Source organism: Pocillopora verrucosa, chromosome 10 (assembly GCF_036669915.1).
Source record: "Pocillopora verrucosa isolate sample1 chromosome 10, ASM3666991v2, whole genome shotgun sequence".
In the NCBI taxonomy this organism is placed as follows: Eukaryota; Metazoa; Cnidaria; class Anthozoa; order Scleractinia; family Pocilloporidae; genus Pocillopora; species Pocillopora verrucosa.
The window spans coordinates 16,625,109-16,641,723 of NC_089321.1; the positions used below are offsets into that span (position 1 = coordinate 16,625,109).

Below are 16,615 nucleotides of genomic sequence, written 5' to 3' on the forward strand. Positions count from 1 at the left end.
TCAATCAGCTCTTGCTCTTTAATATTCTTGCTTTTAAAACGGTCCATAGACATTAACCAACTTTAATTACATGTTTTCATTTTCAAAAAATGCTTCACTGTACAGTTTTAACGATAGCATAACGAAAAGTATTAAGATAGACTCGTAAATTCGCTTAATATAAATAGATAGTGGGAGAACATTTGGGATAATAATCGTAAATTGCGAGTCCTTCTTAGTGACTTCAGGGAGCGCGTTACGAAGGAATCGATCAGTAAGACAAAGAACCGAGTCTTTCAGCGGTTGGCTCTCACAAGAGTTTCTTTGTTAGAATTTCGTAGACCATTCGACGCCTGAAGTAAGGCATGTGTCTCTAGAAAAGAGCAAAATACATGTAAGCAAAAATACTTCCTGTAGTTTCACACATCTTCCTTAGTTGATTCGTACGATTGGGGATGAAATGGCTCGAAAGTAACGGAGGAAACGATATGAAAAGAAAATTGCTTGATGCTAACTGGCTGAGACAAAGGACAAATGATACTCATTGATTGAACGCGCTTAAACTGAAGCTGCAAATACTTCATTTGAGCACTAAGTGCGACACGCTTCAAATGTTTAATTCCACTGAGCCTGATCCTAATGCAGTGGTCGCATCAAATTCAATAAAATTTGGAATTGTGTCCATAGAAGCTCCCGAATTACGGCACTGCCGAGAACCAATCAGCTTGCAAGGATCATCAATGATTTCAAAATGGTTGCAACAAAAAACCGAGCATTACATATTCGCTTAAGTTGATGGTAGATGTACTTCACTCGTTCACTTCTCAAACTTGTGAGCCATGTTGCGCAACAACCGAAAATAAAATTCGCATAAAGGGCGGCTACTCAATTTCTTCTTTACAATATTCATACCTGGTCAAAATCGAAAGGCGCTCTTCGTGATAAATACTCTGCGTACTGGAATTAGAGAAAGAAGAAAAAACGAAAATTATCTTTTACTAACAGTTTATCTTGAATTAACATAGCTCGGAGATACGAAGTTTCTTACTAAGTTTCATTAGATTCAGTCCAACATTCTAAATTCGGCTTGAACCGGAATCAGTGGACAAAAGGAATCAGTGGACAAAAGGAACCACCTCGTGGAATGTCCACCGCTAAATCCCATTTCAATTTCTTCATTTTATCTTCTAAGCATCGTTGTCATCCAGGAAATTTACCCCTTATGTACCGATTACTATAGCGGAGTTTTAGTCGTCTTCGAGCTTTCGTTCGGGCAAATTCGTTACCTTTTTGTTTGGAATTTAAAAAATTTTCGGAGTATTTATTTTGGCCAAATGTTGTGGTTCATTTAACAAGTTTAACACATATTTTCTACCGAGTTTGGACTCGACTCTTTTTTCGTAAACGGATTTTTCACACCCTTGATGAAGTGAGGCAAACGAACACAATGTTCGAAACAAAGGGAAAAAGGAAGAAGAGGTGGGAAATTATCGAAAAAATGCACACAATAGACGTGATTGATAAGTGTCGTATACCAAAAGGAGATTTGGCACGAGCGTGGGACAAAGAAAAAAATTCTGAGTCCCCATGAGGACTTCTCTATTTCTTTACCGAACTCAAAACTTACCATCTCCCTTATTTCTATCTACAAACATTACGCTATCGACAATGCTGATCCTAGCAGTATGCAGGACGCGTGTCATATGAACTTCGTAATAAAACTCGCTGACCGTGGAGTCCCTGTGGCTCAGTGGTAGAGCACAGGAGCGCGGAATCCGAAGGTCTGAGGTTCGATTCCTCGTGGAGACTCAGAATTTTTTCCTTGTCCCACGCTCGTGACAAGACGAAAAAACATCTTTTTTTATTTCTTTACCAAGCTCAAAACTTACCATCTCCCTTATTTCTATCTACAAGATGAGATCGGTTTGAGACATTATGTAGTAAAACCATCGAATTTGGCAGAAACAACAAAAGGAGGTTCTTGCGATTCAGTGTAAAGAACACGAAAACTTGAATTATACCTTGCAGGCGAATACTCCACAGTCACATCCGTTAAGTTGCTCTGGTATATCCTGTAAACCACAGAAAAAAAATTGACGATATCAATTCTATCTTTAAAAAAAACGAGAAAAGGATATCTTTTTTGGAGGTTAACCCTTTCATCACAGGGAAATAGTCGCGTTATTGCGAATTTCCTTGGGTCAGCGAAAATGCTTCAAATTGACGAGACTTGCGATACCGGGCCAAAATTGAAGCGAGACACTGGTTGCAGTCAACTTCCGGAGACTAAGCCGACTTTAACGAACGACTTTAACAGGAGGTTTGCGTAGGATATCAAACGTTCGAGGTCTACAGTGGACTGCTTGTAGTCTGTTTTTTTTCGATCGCAAGCAAGAGTTTTGGGCGAGAAGATATTGGGAAAGTAAAACTTAGCACGTGATAGGGCTATCCCGACCCAGCTTCTTTCCAGTGCATGGGGCTGACAAAAAGCAGTACTGAACCAAACATTATTTACTTGGAAAGCGGAAATTACACTTAAAATGTAAGAAGTTTATCGGCCTACTATTTATAGGATAAACATTAATGCCGGACAAGTTCAAGGTTTGATAATTTGATCAGGGATTAAAAGAAACAAACTGACGAAGCATAATTTGATAGTAAAGCACCTTTGGAGAAACTGTCCTCCAGCCCGTCGAGTCAAACGGCACTTTCTTCTTGTCCAGTGATTCATTTTTCAAGTAGTCACTAAAAAAAAGAACACGCCTGACAATGAATTTCCACAAGATGGAAGTGGATATAGATGGAACACTACAACTTTTAGTTTTTTCTAATCATTATTATTTCTATCGGTTTAATCTCATTTTTCTCCATACTGGTGCGCGACGCAGTGGTCCAGCGGTTGGTAAAATGGACCTGGGTGGGGGGGGGGGGGGGGGGGGGAGAGAAAGGGTGTGCTGTTTCTCACCTTAGTGCAGACAGGCATTGTGGATTGGAACCTTTGAGCGAGTCGTAATATGAGATACATTTCCTATTAAAATCGATCACCTGAAGAACGAAGAGAACAAACTATAAGAGAGCCGTCTATAACTTGACCTGAACTGACCATGTTGAGTCAAACAACCTGAATAAAGCTAAATAATCGTGCCTAAATATTCATATCATTACGTCCTCACGGCGTCGTATTCATTCTCATAGTTCTGCCGTTCAACCAAATGTAAATGTCCTGAAACACTCTCTTACATTTGAAAACGCAGCGCTGATACCACCGTTGTTTATCGTCGTAGTGCGGATGAAAAATGGCTTTACAAGATTTCCAGTGAGGACAAAATTATTTGCCAAGTGTGAACAGAGGCCAAAACGATCTTCGAGTGAATATCTAATTTTGTTCAATTGCATTATTTAATATGCCTTGTCGGAGGATCTGAATTGGCTAAAAAACGCAACATTAGTAACAAGAACGGGGATGAAAGGTTTTACAGTGAACTTTCTTACCGCGAGACACCAATGCATCCCTAGATGAATAGGAACAAGTACCACGTCCATCGCAAAAATATCCACCTACAACAACATCAAATACAAAATGAATGAAACCAAACACTTCAAACAATTGTTATTACCAAAGGGTGTAGAACTAAATAAACTATTAAAACAGTTGTTACAAATGCTCCAAAAGCACTCCTCCCCTTGGGGGGTCCTCATCGGTTTCCAAGGCTTGTAGAAGCGCGGCTTGTGCACAATCGCGCCTGACTACTCACTAGGTATTTGTTATTAAATAAATACCAACAACAAAAGCAGCTTCAAAATATCAATCGACAATCTCTTGAAAACATTGATCAGGTTATCTTTTCGCAGCACAAGGGGCTTAACTGGACTAACTAAGGTGACCACAATTCGTGGAGAAGAAACACGCACAAAATCATGTTCCTTACCTTTTTCGTCCACCGTTTAAGGCTGGCATATCCTGATTTGATCAGTTTCGGATAAAAGAATGAATTAAAGGCGTGCACTTTCACATTTCCTTGTTGGTTGCTTCTCTCCATGATCAGGTTGAAAAAGAAGTTGATTATCTGCAAGATAATTGACGTAAAAAAAACACAAATCAAATGGTATTGTTATCTGAAAACGCCTCAGCCATCTCTTATGTCTTGATAACTTTCTGAGTACGATCCCCTAGCTATCATGTTAGAGTAATTTTCAGTTGAGTTTCGAAACTAATCTGGGATTGATTTGGTTTTGTCTCACTTCGCGATGTGATTGGCCCAAAAAATTCGCGCCATCCCTTCAACCAATCATATTCAGACTAAAACCGTTCGCAACTTCTTCACTCGCGTTTTCCCGCATGCGAAGCAATTAGCTTCGTTTTACTTTCAGTTGTAATAGTCCTCTTTCGTGTCCATCCTCTCCCGTTACCACATAAACTTCCTTGAAAGTTGGCCAGTACCCAATCACACTCCCAAGAGGGGAGGGGCAATGTGAGACGTGAATTGACTCCTTGACTTAAATGACGAAACACAGTGGCCCACGCTAGTTCTCCAATCCGCTTGTCCATTCCGGAGCTAGAATACAGTCCGTATGCCCGAGCTGTCTCCACCTCATCTTCAAATGCCAATTTTAAATACCCTTCACCTCAGCTTACCTCATCATTGAGCCAGTTCAGATTACTGAGTGTTGCCACGTCACTTCTCTTCAGAGTCACTCGGAAGCCTTCGACAAGAGGATCTTCAGAATACCCAGGGGCTAGTGCTGCATCAACCTAAAGAAGGATTTTGAATGAAGAACCCTTCCTCTAAACAAAAACCTGGTAACTAATACAGAGGGCTAGGTCAACGCTTTGTAAGTCGCTACAGCGTAACCGACAGGATGATTTCTTTGAACGTTCCTACTGCAAAAATAACTTGAAAGAACTCTGCCAATTGTATCTCAACTTAATTCAAAAGCAATCCGTTCTTATTCTTTCCAGTTTTACCCGCCTTTGTTCGTGATTGGCTTATCTATGTTTTGTTGATTGTGTTATCTGATCGTCCGCGAGAGAGTGTTCTTGTCTTGGTGACAACAACTGACGTTTCGAAAACGTGAGCGTTGACTCGTTTGAAGGGAGCAAAGCCAAAGAAACAGAAACAAAACTCGTCAATATAAAAATACTCAAACCACATGTAATCCAAGCCGTGTGAGAAGTGAAGGCTTTTGCTTCCACCCCGCCACCCTTGCTCCTAAGTAAGGATGAAAGTAAGAAAGTAAGTCAAAGCATTTTGAACTCACCATTCTCTCCATTTCATCCGTGAGCGGCACAAACGAGTCTGTTATTTCTTCTACTTCTTCCTCTGCCTGGTAAAGAAAATATGCAATCTCATAAACTTTTTAGCACGAATTTACATTTAACCATTAAGGTATTCCAAGTAAGTAACTAAAGCGTTTGATGTCACTTAAACTATTTGTAACGTGAGCGCATATGAAAAGATCACGTGCATGTGTGAACACGAACGAGTCCCTCTCAGTTGAAAGAACACTTGGCTGGATATCGCTTAGAATTTCGAGATAACGATTCTTGCAGTTGGAAAAGGATACTTGGTGTACAATGCACAACTTCACAGATTATATATAACTGAAGGAGCAAACGCAGGGGAAGCCCGAAGAGAACACAATCACACCGGTGAAATGCACGTCTCAGGATTAAAAGATCGTCTGGGTTTTTCAGGCTTCTGACTAGATAATTTCAAAATGGATAATTCCATTGAAACGTTTTTAAAGCGCTGTAAAGTTGGAGTGAGAGAGCAGACAAAAAATATTAACTCCCACTTTCCCAGAGGACTTTTTCTGTCATGAGCAGTTTGCTCTTACCTTGCTCATTCTCATTTCGTGGGCTGTTTTCTCGTACATCATGCACCCACGAAATTAAAGCGTCGATGCTGTGTAAACAACTTAAAGATAGCACTGATTTAAAATACCTCTTCTTCCTCATCTTCGTCTAGTCCTAAGTTCCTTCTTCTCAGTCGTTCCTTTATCTAAAATCAAAGACAAGCAAGTATGAATATCAAATAATATAAGACATTAAATTTCAGCCATATTCGTACATGTAAATTATCCACCAAATAATATACTTGGAAATCATTTTGTTTAATCGTTTCCTCGACTAGGCGGACAAAAAACCCCCTTCATTTCACGTTTATGACTTGAAAATAACATTAAAACCCACATATTTTTTGCACATGTAAAGCTTGTACCGGCAGCTCGGTTTACGAGACAATAACATGCTGGTATACATAGAAGCTCTATAATAAAAGTCCTAAAAAAATATATCCTTCCTATGGGAATCCCTACGATAGAGAAGGCAATTTTCCATCCCGTAACCCTGATAATCACGTGCATGCATCACTATTACAAGAAAAAGACGTCTACATTGGTCCTAGCACTTCGTTACTTAGGAAGTTTCAATGCACAAGGAATCCTGGTAGACTACATTACACTGTCATTTTTTATTGTGTGAGACAAAGGAGGCGAGATCTCAACAAATACAAGACCAGTCAGTCTATGATAATCGATAATAAATTGTAGATTTCTACAGTGCATAAAACTGTACCTTGTCTTTAATAGCTTGCGTTTCTTCTTCTCGCTGAAAGAGGGAAGTAATGGAAATGCCATCAGTATCACCGTTATTGTCGTACTTATTATAGTTACATGAATGTGAACCGTAGGACAACATGAAAGTTTTTCCTCTCGATAAAACTGTCGATCCCTAATTCAAATCAGAGCCTAAGAAAAAAGGAACATCTAAGACATCATTAATTATTCATAAAGCGATTTCGACGACTCGCCGTCGCTACCTCGCTTTGAAGAGCCATAAATTAGAGAAGAATTGTCCAAAATTGGCCCACTATACTTCTTAAAATTTACTATTTTGAGGTTAAAAATGCTCGCTTCTAAATCAACGCACGGCTTTTTGAAGATTAATGATGTATCTACAATGTGCACCCCAAACACAACAGTAACCGGTCGTTTCGCCAACGGTAGTTTCGCCAACGTCTCTGGTCAGTTCGCAAACGTGTAGAAGTCAGTTCGCAAACGTTATAAACATTTGCATGTCAACCTGGGTTTAACTACACAGTTCAGAATACTACATTACTGACACGTTGTATGCATAAATTATTGGATGTGAAATCTCACAGCTTATTTCTCGCTAAAGTATAATTCATTATCAAATGGGCAGTTTTTATCCCGTGTCTTGGTAGTTGTGGACCTTCCTTTAAAGAGCAAAGCTTCTTGATCGAACACAACAACAGTAAGACCTGTTTCATATCGGTAGATTGATTTGCGGATTACAGCTACTGTACATGCAACACGCAAATGCTGTGATAGAGCGAAATCAACCACAAGACTGTATGACTTAAGCTATAAAGTTAGTTAATGTATGCTCAAACGTTGACATCTCAAATCTACAGAGTGTGTGAACTGACTTCTACACATCATAAATGTTTATAACGTTTGCGAACTGACTTCTACACGTTTGCGAACTGACTAGAGACGTTTGCGAAACGACCGTTGGCGAAACGACCGACATTCACTATTAAAGAGCAACTCTGCAAAACTGTTACCTTTTGCTTTATTGCTTTCAGTTTCTTTTCTTCTTTTGAAATCTCCCTTTGTCGGGCTAAACTATCCTCTGATAGGAGATTTCGCCTGTAAACCGAAAAAATAAACGAATGACAAAGTACTGAGTACTCTCGTTCTACGCGCACGCAGAAGTCCATTTGTCCTTCTTAGACAGCAGTCATGGGAAGATTTGTAGTATTTCTCTTCATAAAGATAAGGATCCTGTTTCTAAGAAGAGTACCCTGTATATGTGGGCAAAGATAATTTTTCGCTCGCGTTAACACTGAATTGCCCCCTGTAGTAAGTACTCTAAGTATTGCAAGTATGTTTGTAGTGCAATATCTTAAAAGTACGAATCAAAGCGGGCCAAAAATTTACATTCACAGAAACAGAGGGTACAAAAGTGAGGACCATAAAAATTGGCGGGTTCTCTGATGGTATCGAATTGTGTTCCTTTTCTTATCACTTCAGAAAAAAGGCCATTGATAAGTAATAACATGTGAAAACAGGAGTAGGATTAAGTCTTTACTAACACATACCATCTTGTGGTCCAGTCCTCATCAAAAGGATTGCGAATATCAGACGTGTCCAGTGTCCTGTTGCTTAAAATAAAAAGAAGGAACGAAATGAGTGTAAAATTACAAAATTGGAGACCAAGGAGACTCATAGGTAGGTTCTAAGAAGTAGGTAGCCTGTTTTGGGCGTTCAGTAAAAAAACGGAGCGAAATATCAAAACGGCACGATGGTAGCGGCACAGCGAAAACGAGGTAGGTTCGGCTCGACTCGACCCAAGTCTCTCTCAATGTTTTCGCTCCTCCGCTACTATCGCACTGTTTACCAACGCGCTTCGGTGTCATCAACGGAACACCTTGAATAGGCTTAGAAGTAGGAAAAAAATGCAGCTGTGATCATTAATCCTTTCAACTCTCAACATCCAAATTGTAATTCTCCCTACTATCTGCCATAAGTTTTCTTGTACATGAGACTAAAGTATTAGGTCCTATATCAAGATAACGTTCCCAAGCTGATAAATTCTTCCAATATCATCACCTGTGTCTGAGACGATGTAAAGTTTTCTGTTTATAACTAAGGAGGGCCAAAGGGTTATCAACACAACTACACAAGTAGTGAACACACAGTGCATTACATACAATTCTGCAAAGCATGAAGTATAATGTTCAATTTACCTAGATCTGGTGATACTGTTTGGAGGCGATATGTTGGTTGTACCTGTAAACCACAAATACAGTTCAAACTGTAACATGGAGTTAAATAAACCTACCTCCTACTTTTAAAAAAACTGTTATACAAGTGTTCAGTTAAAAGAAAATTTAAGTCTACTTTAAGGACGTGAAGTTCAGATGGTGGAGTGAGACTCTCCAACCACTTGATTATGAACTCGTTAGAAATCTACTGTGTACTAGGGGTTCATACACTCCTGTACTGAGTCAACCAGTTGTGTCAGAAAGAGTCTACAAGTACATGTGTCACATGCAGCCAGGTTGTGCAGACAGAGGCACAATTTTCAAAAGAATCTTTGTATAATGTTTAAATTCTATACCTTGCAAGTTTTCTCTATATCACTGGGTGAGTTACTGCGAGAAACATCACGTACAAAAGTTTCAGCTTTGCAAAATACTTTTAGACCTCATTCTGTCAAATATTTCACCCCAGCACATCTTAACTTTGAAAAGAACTCTACACTAAATTAATACAAACCTGGTCTTGAATACAAGCTAACATCTGTTGTGACCTTACGTGACCTGTTGGCTGATCTCCTTGGAGATGCTGTTACTTTCAACCTTGTTGCTGACAGGGGAGGGGAGGCTGGAATAGTGAATGACACGGGGGGTGACACTAAGGTAGATCTTGGTGACAGTAGGCTTCCACTTCCAGACCTGAGTGGTAGAGCCATACAACATTATTCAATAAAAAAATACAAATGATAGAGTGATTTTGTTTACTGGTTTTTCTGACATCTCAGTGCTACAATTGAGGTATTGTACATGTATATGCCACTGATAACATGAGGAAAGCAATTTAAATGCCAATGTATGCAGAAGATGTTATTGTATCATGATACACAGTTATTCATTTAAGTGGAGGTGAATAGTGGTGGATATTTAACCTTAGAACTCCCATGAGTGACCAAGACAGAATTTCTCCTCGCAAATCAATACAATATTAACCAGATAAGTGACGAGAATAAAGAAGAATATCAATTTGGAGATAATTAGTGGATCCAATACTAAATTCTCTGAACTAGCATTATAAGAATTGTATTGTTGACAGTAAGGAGAATAACAATTTGATCTGGAAGTTGAAGGATCAAACTAAGCTGTGAAGTTGCAAGGTGAATATCCTGAATTTTCACCAACTCTAAGTATAATATACCACACTAAAACCAAAATTAGTTCAACTCTGTCAATATAATGCAAAATGGTCAGAGATGAAACTCTTGACAAGATTTTGTCTCTTTGGCTGCTTGGAAACAAAAACCTTATTTGATGGCTGAAAACATAATTTTTATAATAGTTGGGGATATTTTGCAAGTTGTGTTGCATTTTTCTGACCCTGTGTGGGTGAGGAAAATGCCAGCAACAAGAAAAAATGTCTCATAAGTTAAACCATTGGGTAGGAGATTTATTACTCTGCTAACTTTTAGCTTGTTTCTTCTAGTTTTCGAAATACATCCTATGGCCTCATCTGAGCTTCTTACTGATTGCATAGGGCATGCACCAAAGATGAAAACAATAGCATTAAAATAATTTAAGGGTTTCATAGCCAACAAAAAAAATTGTAAAAGTTTGTTTTTAAAAAAGCAAAGCCAAAAAACAGGGGAAAAATAACACAATTAAGATTGTTCCCAGAGGCCATTTTGTTACTCCATTTTCCTTCTGTATTTTTGCTCTGTTTTACTGTGTAATACCATGGCATATCTTGCATGATCCATTGCCCTAATATGGTAAAATGACAAAGTAGTGGAATAATAAAACTTGCTGACCAGTTCACTATCATTTGTACCTTGCGTAGGATCTTGTCTTGGTAAGAAAGTCAGTTTCCACATACAGTGGTTCATCTAATACTGTTCTGTTCCCTGTACGATCTGTTCTATCAGGTGTCTCTATGTTGGTAAACTGAGCCACTAACTGCCTGTATCTGTCTCGTTCTTCCAGGCGAACAACCTTGTATGACAGAAAAACAGGGATGCACTGTAAATAGACTGTATACAATGCACTAGGTAAATGTTAGGTATTTTGGTCGTTGTAACTCTTTACATTCTAACATCAGTATGCATAGTCTCCATAGTGTTTTCTTTACCTTCCTTAAGGTGCTGAGTGGGAGAATTTGCTTAACAATCAAGGGCTACTTTAGATGGTGATATCACAAGGAAAAATTAGACGCTAGTCACCCACAGTGGTAAAAATAAATCACAAGTCACAAGATACTGTACAAGTACTGTAGGTGAGGTAAAGTAACAAGGTGCATGTGAGAGGCTGAGATAGAAGCCTTTTAGTCTCTCTCAGATGCCAACAGAAATAGAGAAATACTCATAAGTAAATAATTAATTAATTTAAAGATAAATTTGTAATAAATGAATAATTACAATGTCCATGAATATCTTGTAAACAAATGGGTGGAAACATGTATTGTGTATTGATTAAAGAGATGGCAAGGAACAATGATAATGTACATGCAGCAATGATTTAACAGCTTAGTTCTGAAAAGGGCTGTTTTCCATTAGGGTTTATGCTCAATTTGTTACATGCTGAGTTCCCTACATTTAAGTTCACTACATGTCTGCTGCACAAATATGGAGTTTGCTAACATCAGCTGACCAAGTTTGCTACCAAACAAAAATAACAATTCAGAAGGAAAACTCTTTCAAGACTTTAGAACTACAAAGAATTTACAATGCATTGGTGCCTAGCCACTTCCACTTGGACGAGAAATGTCCTCTCTCAGTAGACCTTTATTTAACCAACTCTTACTCTTGCTTTTGCATTCTAAACTTAGGTGTAAACTTACAAGAACAAATGAGATTTTACATGAATAATTCAGGTTAGAAACTTTAGGTTAAACTGGGTTTATTGATGAAGTGAACTCAAAGATGAATGGAGCTACATGTACAGTGTAGTGAACTTGAAAGTAGCAAACTTGAAATGCAGCAAAACTAACTTTTAATGGCAGTAAGAGTGACTGGGTGACCTGAGTGTGAGTCAAAACAGAGTCAACAGCTACTGGATATAACAATGATTTCCTCTCAGATTGTCAAATGTTAGCCACAGTCACCAGCACCTTTCAGTACATGTAACTCTTAACACAAACAGCCATGCTATACTTGTACACTGCACTTTGCCCCTCACAATTTCAAGTCTTACCCTTTCTGCTGTGCTTGTAAATCTCCCCCCTTCAACCGGAGATCTCTTTCCCACAGTCTCTTCTGTGGTCTTCCGTGATCTTGAGGGAGACCTACTTCCAGATTGAGAAGGTCCAGGCAAGTTGCATTCTAATTTTCTTTCACTTTTGTACTGGTTAGCATTGTACAATCTACTGTTGGGAGTGTTTTTATATTTTGATGCTGGTGAGATAAATGCATTATAAGTTGTTACAATTAGATGAACAACACTGAACAGATGAGAAAAAAATTGGATACAGTTAATTCAATTTGGATGCTCTTTTTGGTTAAAAATACACCATGCCAATAATACTGTGTTGCTCTTAAATTTAAAACTAAAATACTAATTTGTTCGTTTGTTTATTTTTTTTCTTATTTTAACAATGATTTCTCAATTAACTGATCCTGCTCTCTCTCAATACATCTTCACTGCAACATAGCAGACAGTTCAAATAAATGGTACTTAATTGGACTCAATGTTTCGATTGAAGAAAAATGATTGATATGGCATTCATGTATTTTAGCCAATAATAACACTGGAATAATGAGAGAACAAGAAAAACAATTTTCATCATAATTCATGTGAAATAGTTCTTATTCTTGCACAGAAAGAACTTACAATCATATTTTCTTTCAGATGTTCTTGTCATGCTCAAGTTTTGCTTTGTGGATGTTGTTAATCCCATCTTGTTTTTTCTTGGGTGAGACTGTACAGGTGATGATGTTTCTGATCTCCTGCTTCTATGCAAGGGTTTCCTTGTCAATCTAGAACTCCCTTGTTGTCCCAAGTTGTCTGTGCAAATGCTCTGCAATAAGGAAAGCACCAGTTTTAATGGCTTAACCCTCTACACCTTAATGTAAGTGTGTATATTCTCCACACTATTTTTTATAAATTTCTTGTGATGCTGACAAAGAGCTTCTCTAGTCAGTGATCATTTCCTTTATTCCCATGACCTCAATTTGTGATTCAGAGGGTGATATTGTAAGGAGAAACTAGCTGCTAGTTACTCTGAGGAGTCAAAAGGGTTAAATGAGAACAAGAGAAACCTTCCTAATGGAAACAGAACCATATAAAAGTCTCAAGTCATGAAAAAGCTCTTTGATATTCTAAGGCATCCTGGCATATACCAAATCCTGACTAAAGGAGCCCGAGTTGGTAATTGCAGTAGGTGCCTACTAAAGTCTGGAGGTTTTTATCATCAGTTATTTATGATTGTAATAAATCTAAAACATTACTGCTCAAGATAATAACACACTAGTTTTAATGTTGCCTCCCTCCTCTTTGGTCAATGACCTTATCCCTTAACCATAAGAAAACACATACTGTATGAACCTAGTTTTTTGTCATTTTAACTTGAAATTGTTTCACACCATAACATGCATGTGAAAAAAAGCAGTCTTGAGTCTGATACCATTACAAACATGTGAATGTACAATAGACAGTGACACAAAAGTTTGGGAGATTTTTTCACAAGAAACGGGGTTTGGCTTATAGCCTAGGGTTTGGAAGTCAAAAACAAGTACAAATTTAATGTTAATGCGAAATGACCGTAAATTCCGTGACTGCAGCGCTCTTTACGTGATAGGCTTTAAAATTGACATGGCAACAATGTATTTCTGACCACCAATCAGATTCTTTGCTTCCCATGCATTGAAAGACGATCTCACTCAACTCGGCAAAAACTCTTCTCATTTCACATTACAAATGAAATACTTGGCCTCTATGTTGTGAAAACCACTCCATTGCTGAGAGTATTGTTGTGTCTCTACAGTTGCGTAGTAGTATTTACATCTTCACTGATTCGCTTTTTTTTCTTTTTTGTTTATTCTCATTCATTAGCTTTTGTGTTCATTGAGCCATTTCCTAATTTTTTTCCCATGAGGTTTGCTCACTCAAATGGCCGGTTACAATTAGCTGTTGGTTTTGCGTTTTCTTTTGGACAACACAAGTCTGTTGGAAGGTCTCTAACTTTTAGGGTCTTGGCTTCTAGCCGAGGTCAGCTTATAAGTGAAGAAATATGATAAGTACTTGTCTGCTGAGTCCCCTTATCTTTGAACTGCACTGTAATATCTTTTACTCACACTAATAGGTCTTGTATATGCAGAACTTGTCTGTTTTTCCATAATTTCATTCTCAGCCTCATTAAGGTCTCTACTTAAAGAAGTGTTAGTGACATCTTGATTATCTCCTTTGACCACGTACTGCCAGATGTATCTACCAGACCAGGTTTTCACCTTCTGAACAAAATCCGAAAAACTATGAAGAGGGCTGTTGTCACTGTTTTCACCAGCAGCTGAGTGGAAACAGATTCAAACAGTTATAATTATTTACACAGTTATTCTCAGCACAGCACACACAGTTACACTTTTACACTGCAGGGAGTACATTATCTTTCAGGGCAGAGGAAATGGAAGATGGTATATTCATTAAATAACAAAGACAAGTTTCCTTTTGCCTCTTCCTTTCCTGGGGGATCAAGGATAGTGTGGTTAAAAGAATACTCATCCCATTCCCGCCACTAAGGTACAATTCTCTACTGGCATCAATTAACAGTTTTCATCCCTGCAGCATGCAGTTTTGTCCAGGTTTATTGGTTTTCCTACGTCCACAAGAGTAAATGTGCCAAATTCCAGCTTGGCCTTGCTCAACAAATATTTGCAAAACAATTTCTTAAACTCATCAGAATTACCCAGATGAACAAATTCCATACTACCATTAAATATCAGCATTTTATCCCACATTAAAAATGCTTAAACAATTCAATTTAACATTGTTACATCAACCACGCAGCTTCGGTACCAAACTGTAGCATCAATACCATCTCAGAGTTTGCTTCAAAACTGTATATCCCTTTATTATGTTCTCATATTCTTTGTTTTATCAACCATGTGGCTTCAGTATCAAAATGCAGCTTCAAAACTATATCAGAGTTTGCTATAAAACTGTTTATCACTTTATCATATTCTTTTAAAATACATGCAGCTGCTTATGCACTCACCTCCTTCTAAATTTCTTAACCTCTTAGCTGGTGGTGTCTAATGTCAAAAACGAAAAAAGCATTCAGCAATTAGGTCTTTGTTAAACTAAGCCTTTTACAATACTCTGGTCAACATCTTGCAATAAAAGAAATAACTGCACATTTATTGTTATAATAAAGGAAAGACACTTATCCATGCACTCTAAACCTTAACACGATTAAATTTCCATCTTTACACGAATTTCCTCTTCAAAATTCCACTCTTTCGTAAAGTTAGATACTGCCTTTGTAATAATAAAATTATGTGACCACCATATGACACCTCAAAATTTCAACCTCCCCTTTCAAAATTCATGCTATGTTTACTTTTTCTTCCTTGCTGTTTAAAATTGGAGAAAAACTTAAGTATACAGGACCACCAAGATCCACCTAATGCAAAGTCTTTACAGGACCAAGAAACGCAAAATAAGAACTGCAGTGTACAGTGACTCAATTAGATGTAAACAAGAGACCCCACATTCTAAAGTCTTGCCAGAATTATGAGTTATAGATGTACTAACCTGAAGTACATCTGTTATAATTACATCCTCGTCTTCCCTATAAGAACAAAATGCATATCGATGAATTCTAAAAGAGTCGAAATCTATACGCAGTAAACATGGATGACAACTTGTAAGTTATTGTAATACATCACTGTATAAGTACGAACGAAACTAAGTGTTTCGGATGACAAAAGTTGGTTGCCATTCCCTCGACGAAAGACTTGGTATTTGTTCAAATAACGTACCGGAAAAAGATAAGTCAGCCTCCTATAATTCAGATATTTTGGGATAAATTGCAAATAAAGCTGCCCTGTTATGCCCAATATCACATCAACTTTTATGAGGATCGCCATAATTTACACCTTTAAATCCCAACATAACTCTAAATCGTGCCCAGGAAAAGACACAGAACCAAACAGGATATATTAAAATACCTCTCTCTTCGGCGTTTGTCTCCTGCTTTCCTTCCAGAGAAAGAATATGAGCGAATATTTTCATAAAAAGACGATAAAGATGCCAACATGGTGGCTCTTACGAAATTACCGCCATCAGAAAACCACTGGTCAAATGCAGGCGAGTGTGACGTCACATTATGGAGGAAAACTCATTGCTCTCCGATTTTTCATCCCATTACATTTCTTCAAAGTTATTCGAGAATTCGGCGGTGTGCGACAGAGAGTCCTAAAAACTATGTGTTTGTAATTATCATGTTTTTGTTTTCAAGAAAAATACTTCGATTATCTTAAGAGGAGAATTAAGTGAAATCATTATGATGCCTAATTGTCTCTCGTGACGTCATAGATAGTGGGCTGTATTTCTACGGGGGACAATTATTTAATATGGGATAATTATCCTCGGCTCTGCGGGCTGAGACGCCCACAGGACAACCAAATTCAAGCCAGCTGGCTGACTAGCGGTTGTGCTTAAATCCTAACGAGTTTCCGAGTCGGCTGATTATCGGAAATTGTGATGAAATATATTGAAAATATGTATATTTCAGGGCCACAAAATGTATATTTTTTAAGTGCTTAAAATTTTGTGTCATCTTCAATAATGCATCAAGTCCTACTGAGTGCACGTTTGTTATGTATCCTTTGTTGAATCATGCGTTTAATGTGTAACCAAGTCAA

The 16,615-nt window shown here is 38.0% G+C and overlaps 1 protein-coding gene across 1 annotated transcript; it reads right to left on the minus strand.

The window, feature by feature from the left end:
- Nucleotides 1-15: 15 nt before the first annotated feature.
- LOC131785545 (sentrin-specific protease 1) lies at nt 16-16,024 on the minus strand. The gene is made up of 22 exons (XM_059102458.2): nt 15,920-16,024; nt 15,504-15,540; nt 14,965-15,001; nt 14,048-14,259; nt 12,585-12,771; nt 11,949-12,148; nt 10,591-10,751; nt 9,286-9,464; nt 8,754-8,796; nt 8,106-8,168; nt 7,569-7,653; nt 6,557-6,589; nt 5,925-5,981; nt 5,239-5,304; nt 4,616-4,732; nt 3,909-4,046; nt 3,472-3,537; nt 2,945-3,024; nt 2,646-2,724; nt 2,001-2,051; nt 892-936; nt 16-352 (listed from the first exon to the last, which is right to left on the minus strand). Exons 1-22 carry the CDS (start codon nt 16,006-16,008, stop codon nt 290-292), a joined length of 2,088 nt encoding a protein of 695 aa, XP_058958441.2. The 5' UTR covers nt 16,009-16,024; the 3' UTR covers nt 16-289.
- Nucleotides 16,025-16,615: the final 591 nt, after the last annotated feature.